The sequence below is a fragment of the Centropristis striata genome, chromosome 15, assembly GCF_030273125.1.
Source record: "Centropristis striata isolate RG_2023a ecotype Rhode Island chromosome 15, C.striata_1.0, whole genome shotgun sequence".
Classification (NCBI taxonomy): Eukaryota; Metazoa; Chordata; class Actinopteri; order Perciformes; family Serranidae; genus Centropristis; species Centropristis striata.
This window is the reverse complement of record NC_081531.1, coordinates 6,678,923-6,699,599: the sequence shown is the minus strand read 5'-3', so window position 1 is coordinate 6,699,599 and position 20,677 is coordinate 6,678,923. Positions and strand designations below refer to the sequence as shown.

At 41.9% G+C, this 20,677-nt stretch overlaps 2 protein-coding genes across 6 annotated transcripts in view; one reads left to right on the top strand and one right to left on the bottom strand.

Moving 5' to 3' along the window:
* dscama (Down syndrome cell adhesion molecule a) overlaps window positions 1-20,677 on the bottom strand; it is a 171,134-nt gene that overhangs the window by 115,858 nt on the left and 34,599 nt on the right. Inside the window, exons 2-3 of the mRNA XM_059352352.1 lie at window positions 11,793-12,110; window positions 10,944-11,093 (exon numbers count right to left, since the gene is read on the bottom strand). Of these exons, the coding sequence (XP_059208335.1) occupies window positions 10,944-11,093; window positions 11,793-12,110 (468 nt within the window). The remainder of the gene's footprint in view (window positions 1-10,943; window positions 11,094-11,792; window positions 12,111-20,677) is intronic.
* LOC131987161 (uncharacterized) lies at window positions 17,093-19,771 on the top strand. Of its 5 annotated transcripts, none has more exons than XM_059352335.1 (3): window positions 17,093-17,124; window positions 17,565-18,371; window positions 18,509-19,771. In XM_059352335.1, the coding sequence occupies exons 2-3, from the start codon at window positions 17,586-17,588 to the stop codon at window positions 19,400-19,402; spliced, it is 1,680 nt and encodes a 559-aa protein (XP_059208318.1). In that variant the 5' UTR covers window positions 17,093-17,124; window positions 17,565-17,585; the 3' UTR covers window positions 19,403-19,771. The 5 variants fall into 5 exon arrangements, with proteins under 5 accessions (XP_059208318.1, XP_059208316.1, XP_059208320.1 ...); XM_059352337.1 differs by lacking the exon at window positions 17,093-17,124 and having other exon boundaries at window positions 17,161-18,371; window positions 18,509-19,026; window positions 19,150-19,771; XM_059352338.1 differs by lacking the exon at window positions 17,093-17,124 and having other exon boundaries at window positions 17,163-18,371; window positions 18,509-19,026; window positions 19,504-19,771.

Here is a 20,677-nt window from a genome sequence, read left to right as displayed (position 1 = left end):
GAATGGCGAATGCTGGAAAAAGACTCTACATCCAGCCTGTCACACGTCAGAGTCCCAACCCTGCCTGTCGACAGAGCGAGAGAGAGAGAGAGAGAGAGAGAGCGAGAGAGAGAGAGAGAGAGAGAGAGCGAGAGATAGAGAGCGAGAGAGAGAGAGAGAGAGAGAGAGAGAGAGAGCGAGAGAGAGAGAGCGAGAGAGAGAGAGAAAGAGAGCGAGAGAGCGCGAGAGAGAGAGAGAGAGAGTTAGTAATCCTCTCTCTTCTCTTCTCTCCCCTCCTTCTCCCTCTACATCTCCACCACAGAGGGACCAGTAAAACCATTACCCACCCACCCCAGCCCCCCCAGCTCAAGGTTGTGCTGCGCCAATGGCTGTGCTTCCTACATAGCATGCTAAGAAAAGGGCAAAACCGACAGCGAGCGAGCGAGCTGCAAGGCTGCTCCCAACAAAAGGCATTCATTATACCACACTACCTCTGGCTAAAACACACACTCACTATATGGCAAATGATTACCTTCCATTCTAGCCTCCGGACAAATGTTTACAGTCAGTTTGCAGCAGTGATACTAGAGAGTCACTATATACGTCTAAAAATACATTTGAGCTGCGAGGATTTAAATGTACATACATAATGTGGCTTTTATTTTTCATTTATGCTGGTTTAACATGTTAATCAAACATTTATAGAAACACTTTCACTCATATCTGCACTGGGACATCTGAGGGTTGACTGAGGCCTTTTCCAAAGTACACTGTGAAATATAATCTGTTTAATTTACGGTACAATGAAAAAGGTATACTATATTTTGTATACCTGTATCAAAATATAGTTCACCAGGAAGTGCAAAATGCTGGAGGGAATGTCTGGAACAAGAAGCTAACATGCACATATTTTTTATTTCTGTCCAGTGTTAGAAACATTCTGGAGGCCAGTTCAGGAGAAAATCATCAGTACATTTTATTTAAAGAAGCCATTAAAACCGGTTAATATTCTTTTAGGTAGTATTATTCCATCAGAAATTGAGAAGAAAAGAGATAAATATCTGTATACAGTGATACTTATAGCTGCATTAAAACAGATCACACGAAATTGGCTGGACGCTAATTCACCATGCATCAACAAATGGAAAATAAGAGTAGATGAGATTAAGGAAATGGAAAGAATCACCTATAAGTTGAGAAACAGAGAAGAAGAATTTAAAAGAAACTGGAGTAAATGGGTAATGGAAATAAATGGAGTGGAAAACTAGAACTTTGTGCGGAGTGTTGAGGTATATACCGGCTGGCCGATATATCGGTCGACCTCTAGTTTAGACTTGTGATGTTTTTCATATTCACGATCAGAAATGTCCTTAGAGCAGAAGGAAGTTGTTAGAAGTTGCAACTTCACTCCAAAAATTGGCTATACATGTTGTAAAGCACTTCAAATTATAAATGGTGGACCCACATTCATCAGAGCAGTAGTATTTATCGATGAAATGTAACCATCTGTTAGAAAAATCAAGGATGTAACGCGTCGTTATCATATGCATCAGGGAATAGAATCACACTGAATCGTCTTGTAGACCAGTGATTCCCAACACTGATTCCCTCTTGATTTTAAGGGGTGTAATAAATCTAATATGTTAAATATATCCATCTTTTTCAATACATTTGAAAAAAAGCCAATCTACAAGCTCACAACACATGCCAAGGCTTTATGCAAGTAAGTAATTTAGCATTTAAGTGTAAATTTAACCTCTTAAAACCAAAAGTCCACACAAACTTGGTGCCCCGTGAAAGCAGAAACTACACTGATTATAAAGATATGTGTCACACACAAAATTGTGGGTCCCTCAAGAAAAAGGTTGGGAATCACTGGACTAGATCATCGTAATGGAATCGAATCGTGAGTTAACACACGGGTCAGATTAGTTTTGCTAACGTCAGCTGTGTGAGCCTGAACTCAGAGACATTTGCATGGCTCCGTAGCACTTTGTAGCTGCTTTGAAATGGAGGGGAAAGAATGGAGGAGAAACAGTGGAAACACATGATAACGTCCAGCAGCCTTTTGATAGTAACTCTTGATATTTGCTTCAAGAACCCATTATACACAGCCAATTAAACCGACATAGTGCGGCTGCCTCTTGTTCCTCTCGGCGATGGCTGCAGGGATCCAGACTGGCTGCAGAAATAACTCCAACACACATCCCAAATGTCAACAAACATGAAAGAAACTGTGAAATGCACAAGATGGCTCAGCAAATGGCCAGACTGAAAGTGTTAGAGCAATCTGCAATATCCTTAAACAACTGTCTCCACACGCTACAGAGCGGCAGTACTGGTGATGGCTAATACAAGATATTACAATATACAAGATATTAATCCTTAGAAGTCTGAGCATTCACATGACTTAACCCTTTGGAGTTTGGGGCTATTTTGTTGGTTATGGACTCCTTTTCATTCTGCCTGTATAAACCAAGACAACCTCGCCTATATGACCTGATTTTTTTTTTTTTTCTTCATTTTGACTTACTGGATCAACATTTTGAATACAAAAAAACACACAAAAACACATAAAAATGACAAAAAACACACAAAAATAAAAAAAAACACACTTAAAACACATAAAACATGAAAAACAAACCAAAAACATGCACAAACATAATAAAAATACAAAAAACACAAAAAAATACAAAAAACAAACACAAAAAAACAAAGAAATTACAAAAACACAGATGAAAACACAAAGACATTTTTTTTTTTTTTTAAAACAGTAAACACAAAAGGTTGCATTACAAATGCTAAATGCACAAAGATAAATTAGAAAAATCTCTGCAAAAATAGTAAAATCATGTTATTACACTTCGAGGTGTTTTTTTTACCTTTGCTAAAAAAGGGTTGATGCATTAAATTGGACATGGAAACTTCTGGAAAAGCCAAAACTTTACAGAAAAACTGACAGCAAGTTTTGATGCTGCTTCGCTTTTACGTTGTGACGTCATGAAGAAGTCATGCTTTTCGGCGCTTTTCGAATCATTCTTATTCTTATTCATTTAATGCTCTTGTGCAAGAAACAGGTAGATGTAAAGGTGTATTTACCTGTGTAACAGTTGATGTATGTGTGTATGAGGCAGCCATAGAAACACTAGAGCATGAGAAGGAAGCGGTGCAGAGATGAGGGAGGACGGAGCAGAGCAAAGAGAATCTGTGTGATGGCCGACGGCCCTTGTGCTCAGCTCGTGTGCTGAATGAAAAGAAGCCCCTGTGTGGGTGTGTGTGCATGTCTATGTGTGTGTGTGAGTCTCTGCAGTAGTGCTGGGGGGTCGGCCCCCTCACCCTACTGCTGCTGAATGCAGAGCAGGCAGCATCAGGCCAAGGCAAATGACTACAAGGCCTCCTCAGTGACTGCAGCGCGGGCTGCACCTGGGGAATGGCCCTGCACAGCAACACAGCCGCAGACAGCCACAGGCCAGCACAACGCAGCCCGAAAAAAGCTACCGAACAGGAAGTGCACCAGCCACGGTCCGCCATTAAAGTAGACAGTTTGTCTGAGGTGATTTTTAAATCTCTTGCTGGTGAGATAGATAAATGTTCATCACTCAAAATCAAATCACAGTGATCAGCGAGGCCTGTATATCTACATCTATATCTATATATATATCTTTATCTATATATTAGGGCTGGGACTTTAACGCGTTAATTAAGATTAATTAATTACACAAAAATTTACGGGTTAAAAAAATTGACGCATTTAATCGCACTTATTTTTGCACCGCGGAACGTTTCTCACTGGATGAGTTTCAGGCGGACCGATTATACTGGAGCACCAACTAGCGTTGATGAGTTGAGACAACAACAAACCACAGTGGACATGAAGGAAGAAGCTGATGAGACCTTTGGTTGGCCCCGTGAATGATGGGACATTTAGTTACTAAAAACCAACGGATGGAAGCGTCGATAAAAGCATGGTTGTGTTGCTATGCAACAAGGAATTCACATATCACCGCAGCACATCCAGCCTCAAGTATCACCTCAATGCTAAACATATAGCAGCGAGCGGCTAGTGTGCTAGCTAGCGTGGATTGTGTTTTACTTCAAAAACCAAAGTATTCTAGTTTACAGAAGGTCTACCTAGCTAAGGCTATATATATATATATATATATATAGCTATAGCCTATAGGTAGGTAGATGGAGGTAGGTATATATATATATATATATATATATATATATATATATATACCATTACCAACACCAACCATTTCAAAAAAGCTCTGGTGGATTCTGTTCAGGACACAGTTTCTCTGCACCATCTCGACATAAAACAACACAATTCTAGCCATTTTTATTAATGAATAATTTAATTTATTAATCTTCTTGCTTATGTGACCAGTTGGTGCACATCTTGCCCATTGATTTCCTTTATGGCCTGAAACAAGAAGGAAAAGTAACAGCTTTTTCTCTAGCAAGTAACTTTAAAATTCACATTAAATGTTTCAAATCATTCATATTTATCTATTGTTGATCCCTGCAACACCGCAGTAGCACATCATACTGGTAAATCAATCTGAACTTTTGTATTTGTCATCAATCAATGACAAAGTCAATCAAAACAGGATATTGACTGATAGAAGCTAAAGATAGCCATCTGACATGGTTCATAATACTATATCAAGCTTCATACTGTTGTGTAATACATGAAAACAACCCGTCTACCTGCCTGGCTCTTTCCTTTCACTGACCCCTTTAATTCTCTTCCTCTGGGTTTTGTCTTCTGTGTCTTCTGATACTTTGGTTTTTGAACTCTGCTGGTCAAATAGCAGTCAGATACAGAGTTCAGTTATCTCTGCAAAGAAGGTCGTGTTTTCTGCTTGGTTTGCTTGTCTCTCAGCAGGATTACAGAGAAAACTACAGGCATGATTTTCATGAAACTCTGTGGAAAGCTGCTGTATGGACCATAAATTTAAAAGAAGCTTGGAGTTATTAAATTGGAGTGGACACCACATGCACCTTGTTGACACCAACAATAGTAGAAATAGTAAGATTAGGAAGTGAAACACACTTAACACACTGAAATCATGCCAAATACACTGTAAATGTACTAAACACCATATATATATATATATATATATATATATATATATATAAAAACATATACTGTAATATACATATACAAGCCATCACTGTAATTTTTGCATTTATTTTTTGTGAAAAATACTTTTTATTACTGTTAAATGTATTAAACAACATATCTTTAAAAAAACATATACTCGGAAGAGAGTTTCCACAAAACTTGGTGATCCTTTATAGAGTTAGTGGCTTTTTAGTCTTCACTCCCCTGCTCTTTTTTCTTTTTTTTCCCATTTCTTTTTCACCATGTAAACTGTACGGCCTTATATATCTGTACAAATGACTGAATGACTGACAGTAAATGGAAGATGTATAGGTAACACAGTGGTAACTTACTATTTTTTATTTTATTTTATTTTTTTTATTATTATTATTATTTTTTTGTGTATTCCTTGTCTGCGTGCTGTGCTATTTGTTTATTTTTTTCCCTTTTCAGTGGTTTGTCATGTGAGTCTTTTATGTGGGAAATAAAAAAAAATAAAAAATAAAAAAAATAAATATTTTTCTCACTGTTAAATGAACTAAACACCATATCTTTAAAAAAAAAATCCGTAATATAATACATACGAGCTATCACTGTAATTTTTGCATTTATTTTTTGTGAAAAATACTTCCTATCACTGTTAAATGTATCTATAGATGCTGTATTGTCAGTGCACACCAATAAAACATGACTCTAACTAACACTGGGCCTGCTTGAAGAGTCTTATTATAAAATGACAGATTTTCCTCTATTGTGTCCACAAATGGTGGTAAACCAGTAAACCCATCACAATCAGACTTAGTCCTGATTGGCTCCTCTCTCTAAACAAAAGCTGAAATCCTCTTAGTCAGGACAGTTTGCAGCTTTTGAACTGATGCCTTCCCCCAATTTGCCTTGATACTCACAAAGATAAATGACTGTTTGCAGCATTTTATATGGTTGAATACAGATGCAATTGACCCACAACTGCTTCCATAGTTAGTCACAGTTAAGAGGAACTGCTCAGTGTTTAAAGCCAGACATTTTTCTGCTCTGTACATTTATTTGTACTTCAGCTAAATCGGTTCAGCTCCACAGTCGTGGCTGAGAGTTCAGCGTAATCAGACATTTTGTGAAGTTGCTGCAGAGAATAGAAAACAAAACATTATCCGTCTTTATTAACAAGTGATTTAGTTTAGTACTGTATGAAATTAGAAAAATGTGTCCAGCTCAGTGAACTAATTAAACTTGTTCCAAAAACAAATGAACTTTTTAAAAAGCTTCTTGATACAAATGTAAGGGAACAAAATACACAGCAAATGTTCCCCTTTTATTTCATTTAACTATGTTTATCTGTTTGATTGTATTGTTTCATTTATGGCATCATTTTAGATTTATACACTTATTATTTATTGCTGATTGGTATATGGAATTGTTTGTTTTATTGTTGATTTTATGTACAGCACTTTGGAGACGTTTGTGTTGCTTAAATGTGCTATACAAATAAAGTGGATTGGATTGATTGGACTGATAAAACAGGTTGTGGAGTCAATATTGGAGCATGAACTGGATCCTTTTTTCAACGGTTCTTTCAACGGTTTTTCACTATAAAACCACTATATCAGACAGCTATTCTACTAGGGTTGTCAAAAGTAGCGATACTCAAAAAAGTTGCGATACTAAAACGTTGTATTCGGATACAATACTCATTTTCAAAAGTATCAACCCCCCCCCCCCCCCGTGCACAGCATACAACCTCAAAATATTGTTATAATTGTAATTATTTATTGTATTTATTTCTTCATTTTTTGCACTACCTCAGACCTGAAACTTGTTATCATAGTTTCTTTTTGCACAACTGTTTTCTATTATAAATATTTAACCTGTGGTTCTGTTGCATTTTTACATGTTGCATTTTTTTTGTTAATAAAAATATTTCTATGTATTTACTTTTTGCCTCCATACCCCTCTGGATGTAGATAGTTAAATTGTATGTCTTTGTTTTTTCTTTACATATTCATATTATTAAAAGGGAATGGACAATGAACATTTGGAACAAGAAGCTATTGATACAAAACCCTTGGCTCTGTACAATTTTGATACTAACAGCTGTAAATCCAATTGTACTTGTCAATTGTTGTGAAATTTCCTAATAAAAAGATAATTACAAAAAACAAAAATATATTTCTGTTAAATTTTGGGGTCTTTTTTTTATCTTTGTGGTATCAAAAATGGTATCGAGGATCAAATATTTTACTTTCGAGTTGAAACTGTTACTATCGTGACAACCCTATATCCTACTACTGTTACTTTTATTGGACTTCCTGACTGAATGCATTTTTCATCATAATTCTCTATTCTTTTCTAATGGACACTAGGGCTCTTTAAGTGGTGCTTTGTTAGTCTACCCTGCAACAACTCAAAAAGCTCCACGTCCAGTGAGACTTGTCTGTCTGACGGCCGCTGCACATCATGCTACACCTTCCAACTGGAAAGCCACTTTAATAATTCATGGCCAAGACAGAAAAGCTATATTTCACAAAGTTTTTTGTTTGAAGGCCAAGTGTTGATATTATTTTTATTCATTAAAAATTAAAATGTCAGAGCTCGGTCATCGAGATGAGGGGTTTAGCCATCTTGCAGCGAGCTGTCAGTTAGTGTGCATATAGACTGAGACGTGGACACGCACACACATAGTGCACTTAAAACGTGTGTAGCAGAGGATGAGGGGAATGGACGGTGCGTCAGTAGGATGCGTGCACTCAGACGTGAATAAAGACCATTTGCTCATGGATTCATAGGCTTCCGTCATCCATTATTTAGCATGGAGAAGAGCAGTGGATTGGTGGCTGGGTGATTTTTCTGACAGCGTTTACATGGCTGATGGCTACAGATGTGATGAATTTTACGGCTCAGGATAAACACTTTGTTTTGACGAGGGAGAAACTTTTTACTCTAAAAAGATTTCCAGAATCCAAAATATTCAGTTTAACCTTACTGTTTCAGTTAACAGGTTCGCCTTGTTAAGAGTTAATTAGTGGAACTTCTTGCTTTCTTAATGTGTTGAGAACATCAAAGGAAAGGGTGGCTACTCTGAAGAATCTAAAACATAAAACATATTCTGGTTTGTTTAAAACTTTGTTTCATATGTGTTCCATCATAGTTTTGATGTCTTCAGTATTAATCTATAACGTCGAAAAGAATAAAGAAACACCACTGAATGAGAAAAAAAAAAAAAAACTTTACTGTAAAACTATTCAGTGATAAGTCAAAAAAGTCCAAACAAACAAATATGGATTGAAAAATGAGCAAATCTACAGTTCATAATCCATCCTTGTATATACCCGTATCTGAAAACAATCCATTTATGGACAATTAAGAGATTGCTATAGATTTCAACATGGCCGATTTCGCCTCAGCGGACAAATGTGAAACGTCAACAAAAAAAAAAACAGTCGCTAGACAGCATTTGCCCTCCATCCAAAAGCAAAATGACATTAGCTCGTGGTTAGGAATCAGGCTTGTAACTGGAGAGTCGCCGGTTCGAATCCCGGTACTGACAGGTATAGGACTGAAGTGCCCTTGAGCAAGGCACCTAACCCCCCTGCACAGCTCCCTGGGCGCAGTAATGTGCTGCCCACTGCTCCTTGCATGGTGTGTTCACTTGTGTGTAAAAAAGGATGGGTTAAATGCAGAGGTTATATTTCCCCATTGTGGGATTAATAAAGTAATCTTCTTCTTCTTCTTTCTTACAGATGTGATTATTTTTACGGCTCAAGTTAAACACTTTGTTTTGACGACGGAGAAACATTTTTGCTCTAAAAAGATCCAGCTTTCCAGAATCCAAAATATTCAGTTTACTGTAAAACTATTCAGTGATAAGTTAAAAAAGTCCAAACAAACAAATATGGATTGAAAAATGAGCAAATCTACAGTTGATAATCCATCCTTGTATATACCCGTATCTGAAAACATGCTTGCGGCAAATCCATTTATGGACAATTAAGAGATTGCTATAGATTTCAACATGGCCGATTTCGCCTCAGCGGACAAATGTGAAACGTCAACAAAAAAAAAAACAGTCGCTAGACAGCATTTGCCCTCCATCCAAAAGCAAAATGACATTAGCTCTTGTCTATTGAGTTTGCTAAATGCCCCACATAAAGTGAATTTGCCCCCCAGGGCTGGGAAACAATCACGCAGGCGAGCGTTCCATTTAAGTGATTTGAATGATCGGAGTGCTGCAGTGCTTCCTATCAACCAGAGAAATGGGTCAATACGCTGAGACTAAGTGACATGGCTGGCAGCCTGCGCTCTCGTGGAGGACCAGGCAGAGGAAAAGGAGCGGGACCTCGCTGTCATTGGGTCAGACAGACGTGGATACACCGACACACACACAGTATAATGGGCCTGGTACAAGCGGGGTCTTTGTTGTGTAGGTTCATGTCAAAAGATTAGTACAGTCGCTCAGACCACACACACCTCTGCTGCCACAGTCAATTCAATTCAATTCAACTTTATTTATAGAGCGCATTTCATGCACAAGGCAGACTCAATGTGCTTCACAATGGATATACATAATTACCAACATGGTCTCACAGGAATCTGTGAAATAGCCACGGATTCGCTTAACTCAAAATCCGTGGAATAGCCACGGAATCACTCAGATTTCCGTGAAACTGACACGGATTTCGCTACAATGCAAGTTAATGACAGTCATATCCCGTGGCTATTCCAACATACAAAGTGATTATGTACATTCACTGAGTGAATATTTAGAAAATAAAACATATATTTCTCGCTAGAAATGTGATCAAAATCCATTTTTATGCAGAAACTAAGTCAAAATATTGATTTTTTTCACTAAAAATTAGAGAACTGTCCGCCATGTTTTTTGTTCTGACCGCCGGGACCTTAAAAGTCACGTGACTTGGAACAAACCAATAGGAAAAAATATCCATGGAATAGCCACGGGATATGACTGTCATTAACTTGCATTGTAGCGAAATCCGTGTCAGTTTCACGGAAATTTGAGTGATTCCGTGGCTATTCCACGGATTTTGAGTCAAGCGATTCCGTGGCTATTTCACAGATTCCTGTGAGACCAGGTTCATAATTACAGTTAAAAAACAAAACAAAACAAAACAAAAACATACAAACAATTTAAAAAATCAATTATGAATTAATTGAAGAGTGCAGGTAGACAAGCTAGGCCATATTCCAGTTAGCTAACCTGCACTGTCTTTTAATTTTATATATATTTAATGTTATGTTTGTGTGAGAGAGCAACTGATTGACTGTGATTCCTGTACCAGAATAAACGGCTGGATGCCAATTGGATCTCTTTGTCTCGCCATAAAATTACACAACGCACGAGAGAGAGAGAGAGTACAAAGCCGCTACGCACGCACACAATTCAACCGAATGCTGTTGAAAAAATGGCTACTGATGTGGCATGTTTAACTGTGTCATCACAACTCAGCAAAGAGGCGAGACAAGATCCTCGTCACTGATGCCAAAATACAAACTTTCAAACATTATTCATTATGGTAAATGGGGTGCACTTATATAGCGCTTTTATCCAAAGCTCTTTACACTACACACTACACTCATTCAGCCACACATTCATACTGGTGGCAGAGGCTACTATAAACGGTGCCACCTGCCACCATTGGGAATTCATTCACACACCAATGAACGCAGCTTCTGGAGCCATTTGGGGTTCAGTATCTTGCTCAAGGATACTTCGACATGTAGGCTGCCATGGTCGGGGATGGAACCACCAACCATCCGATCACTGGGCGAATGCTCTACCAATTGAGCCAGAGCCGCCCCCTTATCGTTACTGTACAAAAAAAAAGATGCTATGACTTACTTTCAGCGTTGATTGACATTGTGTCTTTCTCCCAGGACACAACAGTGATGTAGGCCTCCACTGAGGCAGGGATAATGCACTTGAAGACCGCCACATTGCCTCTCATGGCTTTCTGGTCCTCCACCCGGACAGTGTAGGGCTCTCGTAGGACTGGGAGGAGGGCACAGAGAGGTGTTGTGTATTAGATGAGAAACTGCTAATACTGACCCAAAACAAGCTACTCCTGATAATGGACCATGGTTAGGGCTGGGCAATATGGCCCTAAAAGAATATCACGATATTTCAGGCTAATTTTGCGATAACGATTATTCTTCACGATATTACGAAATACTTAAAAAGATATAGAAAATATGTTGTTTTTTTAGTCTGTATAAATAAATAAAAATCTAAAATGTAGTGTGAAGTGCAAATCTCAACAGTTGCCAAATACAAAAACGTTTACTCTTGACTCTTGAGTATGAGCAAATAATAAAAAAATAACCATTTAGGGGTTTCAGGGGCATATTTTAATGACATTTTGTAAAGGAGAATAAAGGTTCTTGTATGTTTTATTTAAGGCATCTTATTTTGAAGTTCTGTGGTGGATTCTGTTAACACATCGTGCTCTTATTTTGAAAGCTGCATGTGTTTAGCGAAATTGAGTGAGTAGCTTTTTGTGATTAAAACAACTTTAATTGTTAGCCTTACGCCACTACATCAAGAAGTAGGAATGTTGCCAATATCATGATATGCATTTTGTTTAACCCTAAAAAAAATATACCGATATTATCGTGAACGATACGATATGGCACACCCCTGACCATGGTTGTTTGCAACAAAGTGAAGAAATTCATGAGCAGAGAAACTGACCAGCCTTAATGTGGACATCTTGGCTCCTGATTCTCCCTGAGGGGTTCTCCGCTGTGCAATAGTAGGTGTTGTCGTGGATAAGTTTGCTGAAGCTGGAAGGGGGGATGTGGAAGATCTGAAGGGTGCCATTGGGGTGCACATGGCGGATCCCTGGCACATCATAGATCTCCTCGCTGGTGGCCAGGTACCAGCGCAGTGAGACAGGGGGCACGCCTGCGGCGGGACAGGGCACCGATGTCCCTGTGGTGCTGGCAAACACTACCTCTTGCACAGATGCATTGACAAAATATAAGCTGGAACGTAGATCTTCACAGAAAACTGCAGGGAGAGAAAGAAAAAGAAAAACAGAATTGTTAGATAAGTTTTTTTTTTTTACTTCCTTTTAAAAGTTGAACGTTGCACTGCAGAAGGTCTTTAAATAATTAAAGTGATAAACTGTACCCGCTGTTGTTAAACCCCACCACATAACAGAAAAGTATCATATCTGACAGAACTGTGCTATCCTGCATCTCGGTTTTATTTTGAATTTAGGCCGAGTGTGTTTTTCCCTGGTTGACCATTGTGTTTGTGCTCACTGCAGTGGAGGGAGGTTGCAGGAGTGTGTGTGTGTGTGTGTGTGTGTGTGTCTTGTTGTCTATGAAGAGACATTGCAGCAAAGCTCTGGGAGAGCAGCAGTAGATGTGATATAACAGAGCCAGCAGAGAGCCAGACCTGCTTTTACAACATGCATGTCTGTAGCCACACCCTTCCTCTAAAACATGCAAAACAACACACAAAAAACCACACACTGAAACCGTTAAAAGGAAACTTTGTCGATTTTCAACCGGTTTTGTGTTTCCAGTGTGTCTGAAGACACGAAATTCGTTATCGGCAATGTGAAGAGTCAATCTTTTGCCGGGATATGAGCTTGTGGATATGAGCTTCCGCATGCAGGCAACATGGATGGAAGCAAAGCAACGTTCAACCACACATATATATATATATATATATATCAACTATCAAATCAATAATCAATGAATCAATCTTATTTTGGTACGTTCTCTGGTCACAGCATTCGTAAATGTCACTGATGCCACTCAGGGAGGTTGTGATGGTAATTTTCTCACTATAGTCTTTATTATTTATTGCCTACACAATACAAACACGCACATACATATCCACAATCATTTTCTGCACCAAGCAAACAGCTATAAGGGCAAACACAACCCAACAGAGTTCTGGGAAATCCAGTTAGTTTCAGTGGTCATTTTCCAACAATAGAGGCTTTTCATGGTAAATGTATGGATGAAAACCTCATTATTATTCAAGTACAAGTGGTTATCCTGAACACAAATAATCCATGTATAATATAAGTAGCCATATTGTATGAAAAACCATGTTTACAAAATATTTTGGTGTTTAAGGTTTTATTCGTCATTCTTTTTCCACGGTCTTTTGTGTTTGCCCTCACACAGTCAAACAATCACACATTTGCTCATGACAAACTAATTTGCGTCAATGCTTTCATCAGAATTAAAAGCTTTCGTAGCTTCCAAATGGTTTCATCTTCAGTTCTAAACAGGTAATCTTTCATCTATCGTCTTGGCAAACAAAGTATTTAATATTGGTCTTTTTGAACATGCTGTTGGTTGGTTCTCCAATTGTTTTTTTTTCGAGAACACAATCTGTCCAGGTTTCCGGACAAAAGGTGTGCCCCAAGGCTGGATCCTGGGTCCTTTTTTGTTCTCACTGTACATTAATAATGTTTGTGATTATGTATCAAATGCCTCATTTCATTTCTATGCAGATGATACAGTCATTTATTGTTCATCCCCTTCCCTAGTTCAGACCCTTCATTACCTGAAATCTGCTTTTGATGTGGTTCAATCCCATCTAGCTCAACTCAGGTTAGTATTGAATGCAGATAAATCAAAATTTATGATCTTTTCAAAAGGTGAAGACTTGAAATCCAATATGCCAAAGATAATTTCAGTACAAGGTGATGAAAATGAAAGGGTCACAGCTTATAAATATTTAGGGATCACTATTGATCAGAAGCTGTCATTTAAACCCCATATTGAAAGCCGTGTGACAAAACTGAAACTATTTCTTAATTGTTTCTCCTATCAGTCAAAGAAATATTTGATTTCTGCAACTTTCTTGCACTAACTGGACTACAGTGATCTGCTTTTTATGAATGCAACTAATCAGAGCCTTAGGAAGTTGGACTGCTCTGCGTTTCATTACTGGCTTGAGAAATCGTACACATCATTGTATTTTGTATGCCACGGCTGAAATGCCGTCTTTGTATGTTCGCAGGCTCTCTCATTGGTAAGTTTTTATCTATAAATCTATTCTTGGGCTGCTTTCGTCTTTCCTGTGTGCATACATGTGTCGAAACCAAACTCAACATGGTCTACGCTCTCAAAATATTGTACAGATGCTGGTGCCAAGAGTGAGAATTGGGTTAGGTAAGAAAGCTTTTAGTTACGCCCCTTTATCATGGAACAATTTGCAAAAGGACTTGTCTGAACTGATCACAATCTGCGAATTCAAATCGATTCTAAAGGACAAAGAAACCTCTTTCCTTGGTTGGTGTGACTGCTCCGTATGAGTCTTTACTGAGGCTCCTTCAGTGTTGTTATGATGGCTGAATTTGTATTTCATTGTATATTATAACTGTGTTTAAATGCTGTAACTTGTCTCTTTGTATCCTGCTTTTTTGGCCAGGTCTCTCTTGGAAAAGAGATTTTTTTTTCATCTCAATTTAAACTGGTTAAATAAAGGATATATATATATATATATATATATATCCCTGTAACAATAATGTTGCTGTTGTGTCAAACACTCTCTGAGTATCCGTTTGTTATGGTTCAGTTTAGTTTGTCTTGGTTGTTGTGTTTTTTTTCCTTTTGTTCTCTCTGTTCACCCTCCCTTTTCTTTTTTCTCTGCAGAGCTTGTGTGTGGAAGGGGGCGTGGCTGGCTCCTCCTGTTGGCAGCAGTGGCACACCTGCATCCACTCAGCTCATTTCCCCCAGTACTTAAGCCTGGTCTTCCCTCCAGATCACTGCCAGATTATTCCTTTGCTTCCCGGCATGCTGTCCCCCTGTACACCTGAAGCCTCAGAAGATTTCCTCCTGCCAGCCAGCTCCCTGCCACTGCAGCCTGCCTTGTATGGTTTTTTGGTTCGTGTCATTAAAGACATTTTTCAGTTCTCACCCATCAGTGTGTGCACGTCTCTCTGCTTTGGGGTCCAATCCTAACGAACACAACAGAATAATCTGGCCAAGTATGGACCCCGCAGAGTTTGAGAGGGTAAGACAAGCCCTCACCGCTCAGGGAGCTCGTGTTGGACAACATGAGAACGCTCTGAATGAAGTTATGGACAGACTGCTCGACTTGACCTCCAGCCTAACCCAGCTCGACAACCGCCTGAACCTGGTCTCCACTCAGCTTTCCACACTGGCAGCTCCTGCTCCGTCTCCTGATCCTGCTCCTGCTCCAGCTGTTTCTCCCACCCTGCCTAGTCACCCTCGTGAGCCCTTCATCCCCACCCCAGACAGGTATTCAGGAGAGTTAGGGTCATGCAGTCAATTCCTCCATCAGTGTTCACTAGTGTTTGACCAGCAGCCGTTAACTTACTCCACCGATAAATCTAAGATTGCCTTTACCAGCAGTTTACTTTCTGGTAAGGCGTCTGCATGGGCTGTGGCCATGGCTAACGCAGGCTCACCTGCTTGGCAGTCCTTCCATTTTTTCTGTAATGAGTTCCGTAGAGTTTTTGACCACCCACTTCAGAGTAAGGAAGCCGGTACTAGGCTTCTCTCCCTGTGTCAGGGATCTCATTCTGTTGCTACTTACTCCATTGACTTCCGCATTCTCGCAGCTGAGAGTGGGTGGGATGAAAGGGCCTTACAGGGGGTTTTTCTGCGTGGGCTTAGTGAGGAGCTTAAGGATGAGCTTGCTGCTCGGGATGAGACCTCCTCCTTGGAGGAACTTATTTCCTTAGCCATCCGTCTCGATAACCGCCTCAGTGAAAGACGCAGGGAGAGAGCAGGTAGACATAGGGCCCCTCCCCTTCAGTCCAAGTCTCCTCTGCACCCTGCTCCACCCTCCACTAGTGTTCCTCTTCCAGCTGCCTCATCCCCCTCCAGCAATGAGGAGCCCATGCAGTTGGGGAGGATGAGGCTCACTCCTGCTGAACGTCATCGCCGCTTCCTCCTGAGACTCTGCATCTACTGTGGTCAAGCTGGTCACGTCCTCTCAAACTGTCCCGACCGGCCAAAAGAGTGGGCTCATCAGCTGCAAGGGGGGCGCTGGTGAGCCATACATCTGTTTGTCCGTCCCCCTCCAGTCGCATTCAGCTTAAAGGTACTGTTTCCTGGTCTCAAACTAACCTTCCTCTCCCCGTTTTAGTGGACTCTGGCTCAGATGACAATTTCATTGACTCTGGTATTGTCACCCAGTTCGACCTGCCCACAGAGCCACTTTCAGAACCCAAGGATGTTTTTGCCCTCGATGGTCGACTCTTGGCCCGTGTAACTCTCCGTACTGTCCCTGTGTCCCTGCAACTTTCCGGTAATCATCATGAGACAACCTCCTTTTACCTTATTCCCTCACCGTCCTCACCCTTAGTTTTAGGTCTCCCCTGGCTCAAACTCCACAACCCACACATTGACTGGTCGACATTATCTATCTCCAATTGGAGTCTGTATTGCCACTCCCACTGTCTGCACTCGGCCATCCCGACCACCATTTCCACTCCACCTGTTCGCCCCAAACCGGTAGATCTAGCTTCTGTCCCTCCTGAGTATCATGACCTGCGGGAGGTTTTTAGCAAGGACCGCGCTCTGTCCCTACCGCCTCACAGGCCATACGACTGTTGTATCGACCTGCTCCCTGGTGCCACCCATCCGACTAGCAAACTCTATAACCTCTCCAGGCCTGAAAGGGAGGCTATGGAGACCTATATTTCTGACTCTCTGGCAGCTGGTCTTATTCGTCCATCCTCCTCGCCCATGGGGGCGGGCTTCTTTTTTGTTGAAAAGAAGGATAAGACTCTACGTCCCTGTGTTGACTTCAGGGGCCTAAATGACATAACCATCAAGAACAAGTACCCCCTTCCGCTCATTGACTCTGCCTTTGCTCCCCTCCACCAGGCCACCATCTTCTCCAAGTTGGACCTGCGCAACGCTTACCACCTGGTGAGAATAAAGGAGGGGGATGAGTGGAAGACTGGGTTCAACACTCCTCTCGGACATTTTGAATATCTTGTCATGCCATTTGGGTTAACCAATGCACCTGCTGTTTTTCAGTGTCTCATTAATGATGTTCTGCGTGATATGCTCAACAGGTTTGTTTTTGTTTACCTTGATGATATTTTGATTTTTTCTCGTACACGTGGGGAACACATCCAACATGTAAAACTTGTTCTCCAGAGACTTCTAGAAAACAGACTCTTTGTTAAAGCAGAGAAGTGTGAATTTCATGTGTCATCTGTGAGCTTTCTGGGTTTTGTGGTGGAGAAGGGGCAGATCAAATCAGACCCTGCCAAGATTAAGGCAGTGGTAGATTGGCCTACTCCCACCACACGTAAGCAGCTACAGAGGTTTCTGGGGTTTGCCAATTTTTACCGTCGGTTCATCCGTGATTACAGTCGAGTTGCAGCACCACTTACCAGGTTAACCTCTGCTAAGTCACCCTTTGTGTGGTCACCTCCGGCTGAAGCCACTTTTGTTAAGTTGAAGAGTCTGTTCTCCTCTGCTCCTGTGTTATGTCATCCTGTTCCCTCAGCCCAGTTCGTGGTGGAGGTTGATGCCTCTGACTCTGGAGTTGGAGCGGTCCTGTCACAACGATCCACCTCTGACCAGAAGCTGCACCCCTGCGCATTCTTCTCTCGCCGTCTTACACCTGCGGAGAGGAACTACGATGTGGGGAATCGGGAGCTGCTGGCGGTGGTGCTGGCCCTTCAGGAGTGGAGACACTGGCTGGAGGGATCTACTCACCCTTTTGTTGTTTGGACTGATCACAAGAACCTGTCTTACCTCCGTTCCGCCCGCAGACTCAACTCTCGCCAGGCCCGGTGGGCATTGTTCCTGGGCCGGTTCGACTTCACTCTCACCTACCGGCCAGGCTCCAGGAATGTCAAACCTGATGCCCTCTCTCGTCAGTTCTCTCCCCCCGTTGAGGTTCCTGCTGAGGACACAATCCTGCCATCCTCCTGTGTGGTGGGAGCAGCCAGGTGGGAGGTCGAGCAGCAGGTCCAGGAGGCCCTTGAGGACCATCCAGCCCCTGAGGGTGTCCCACCTAACCGGCTGTTTGTGCCTCCCCCCGTCCGATCCCCTGTGCTCCAGTGGGGACACTGCTCCAAGGTGGCATGCCACCCTGGCTTCCATCGGACCTTGGCTCTGCTTCGTCAGCGTTTCTGGTGGCCCTCAATGTCCGCTGATACTAAGGAGTTCGTCTCTGCCTGTACTGTCTGTGCCCGCAGTAAGGCTTCACATCGTGCTCCTGCTGGTCTCCTTCGCCCCCTTCCTATCCCCCACCGGCCCTGGTCTCACATTGCCATGGACTTTGTCACTGGTCTGCCACCTTCAGAAGGTAACGATACCATATTAACTGTTGTTGACCGTTTTTCCAAGTCTGTGCACTTTATCCCTCTGCCTAAACTCCCCTCTGCCCTTGAGACTGCTTCTTTGCTCACCCAGCATGTTCTAAGACTACATGGCATCCCCCAGGACATTGTGTCCGACAGAGGGCCACAGTTCTCCTCCAGAGTTTGGCGGGCATTTTGCCAAGCTATGGGGGCGTCGGCTAGCCTCTCTTCTGGTTACCATCCTCAGACTAATGGCCAGACTGAGCGGGCGAATCAGAGTCTGGAGGCAGCACTTCGTTGTGTTGCTTTTCATCACCCAACCTCCTGGTCTACCCACCTTCCATGGATTGAATACGCCCACAACTCCCTGATCTGCTCTGCCTCAGGTATGTCCCCCTTTATGGCCGCTAATGGTTTCCAGCCTCCTCTCTTCCCCGCACAGGAGACTGAGGTGGCAGTTCCCTCGGTGCAGGCGCACCTCCAGCGTGCCCATCAAGTCTGGCGTGAAGCCCGGGCTGCTCTCACCCGATCTGCGGCTCAGAACCAGAGACTGGCAGACCGTCACCGCTCTCCAGCTCCCCAGTACCAGCCCGGCCAGAAGGTCTGGTTGTCCTCCCGTGATCTTCCCCTCAGAACGGAGTCCCGAAAACTCACTCCCAGGTACATCGGCCCTTACGTCATTGACCGGATCATCAACCCCTGTGTGGTGAGACTTAAGCTTCCTCCATCCCTCAATATCCACCCGTCCTTCCATGTGTCACTCCTCAAGCCTGTCTCCACCAGCCCTCTGTGCCCTCCAGCCGAGCCCCCTCCACCCCCCCAGATCATCGACGATCACCCTGCATTCTCTGTTCGGCAGCTGCTGGATGTGCGGAGGCGAGGCCGAGGTTTCCAGTTCTTGGTGGATTGGGAGGGGTATGGCCCAGAGGAGCGTTCATGGGTTTCTCGCTCCCTTATTTTGGACCCTGAGCTCATTAGAGAGTTTTACAATCGGTACCCAGACAAGCCTGGTAGGCCGCCAGGAGGCGTCCCTTGAGGGGGGGGTACTGTTATGGTTCAGTTTAGTTTGTCTTGGTTGTTGTGTTTTTTTTCCTTTTGTTCTCTCTGTTCACCCTCCCTTTTCTTTTTTCTCTGCAGAGCTTGTGTGTGGAAGGGGGCGTGGCTGGCTCCTCCTGTTGGCAGCAGTGGCACACCTGCATCCACTCAGCTCATTTCCCCCAGTACTTAAGCCTGGTCTTCCCTCCAGATCACTGCCAGATTATTCCTTTGCTTCCCGGCATGCTGTCCCCCTGTACACCTGAAGCCTCAGAAGATTTCCTCCTGCCAGCCAGCTCCCTGCCACTGCAGCCTGCCTTGTATGGTTTTTTGGTTCGTGTCATTAAAGACATTTTTCAGTTCTCACCCATCAGTGTGTGCACGTCTCTCTGCTTTGGGGTCCAATCCTAACGAACACAACACCGTTTTCATAATAACAATTTGGATATTGCCAGAAAAAAATGTCCCTAAAAGCTGGTATGTATGCAGTCAATTTGTCATGTTCATCTCCCCAGTGTGCAGCAGAGGATGTTTCCAAGTCATCTTAACTAATGAAGCAAGTCAATGTAATGTGATGCACTCCCCCTGTAGTAAGTTACTGTGCTGGATAAAAACTGACAATGCAACTCTGTGCTGTAATGGACAACCCACACTGTTGGCACCAAGCCAGGATATGTATACTGGCTGGATCCCAAGGAGGGGTGGAGGACTTTTTAATATGTTTTCCTCTTGTTTGAGTTGTGCAGAAAATAAACAGTGATAATGTGAGATAACTGCAGTAGCATGTTTCTAAAAAATCTGCAGTTTGAAACAGTATTTCTGTACCATTGTTATAATTAATATCTATATCTGCCTTTTGCACATCCTGATTGTCTACACACTTTAACAGGAGATAGAAACAACATTCAAACTGCATTCCTCACTGGATAAACAAGGCATCTTTTTCCACCCCATTCTTTTCTGATTGATAGGTAACTAACTGAATCAATCATTTCTTTTTAATCAACTAACTATATAAATAGCTTTATTAATCATCCCAACAGGAGCCAGTACGATAATATGATAACAACAGTATTGTACATATTGTTTTTTAAGGCCAAGAGGCCAACAACTCCATTGTTAAACTGTTTACTTGTACGACAAAAGTGTTGCAGTGCAAAAGGGTCATTAATATATTGTATTTTTTATATAAACATATGTCCAGCCTGCTTGCCCTTACACTGAAAACGGTGGTATAATTGGGAAGCAGAAACATTATTTTCACATTTTCCCTCTT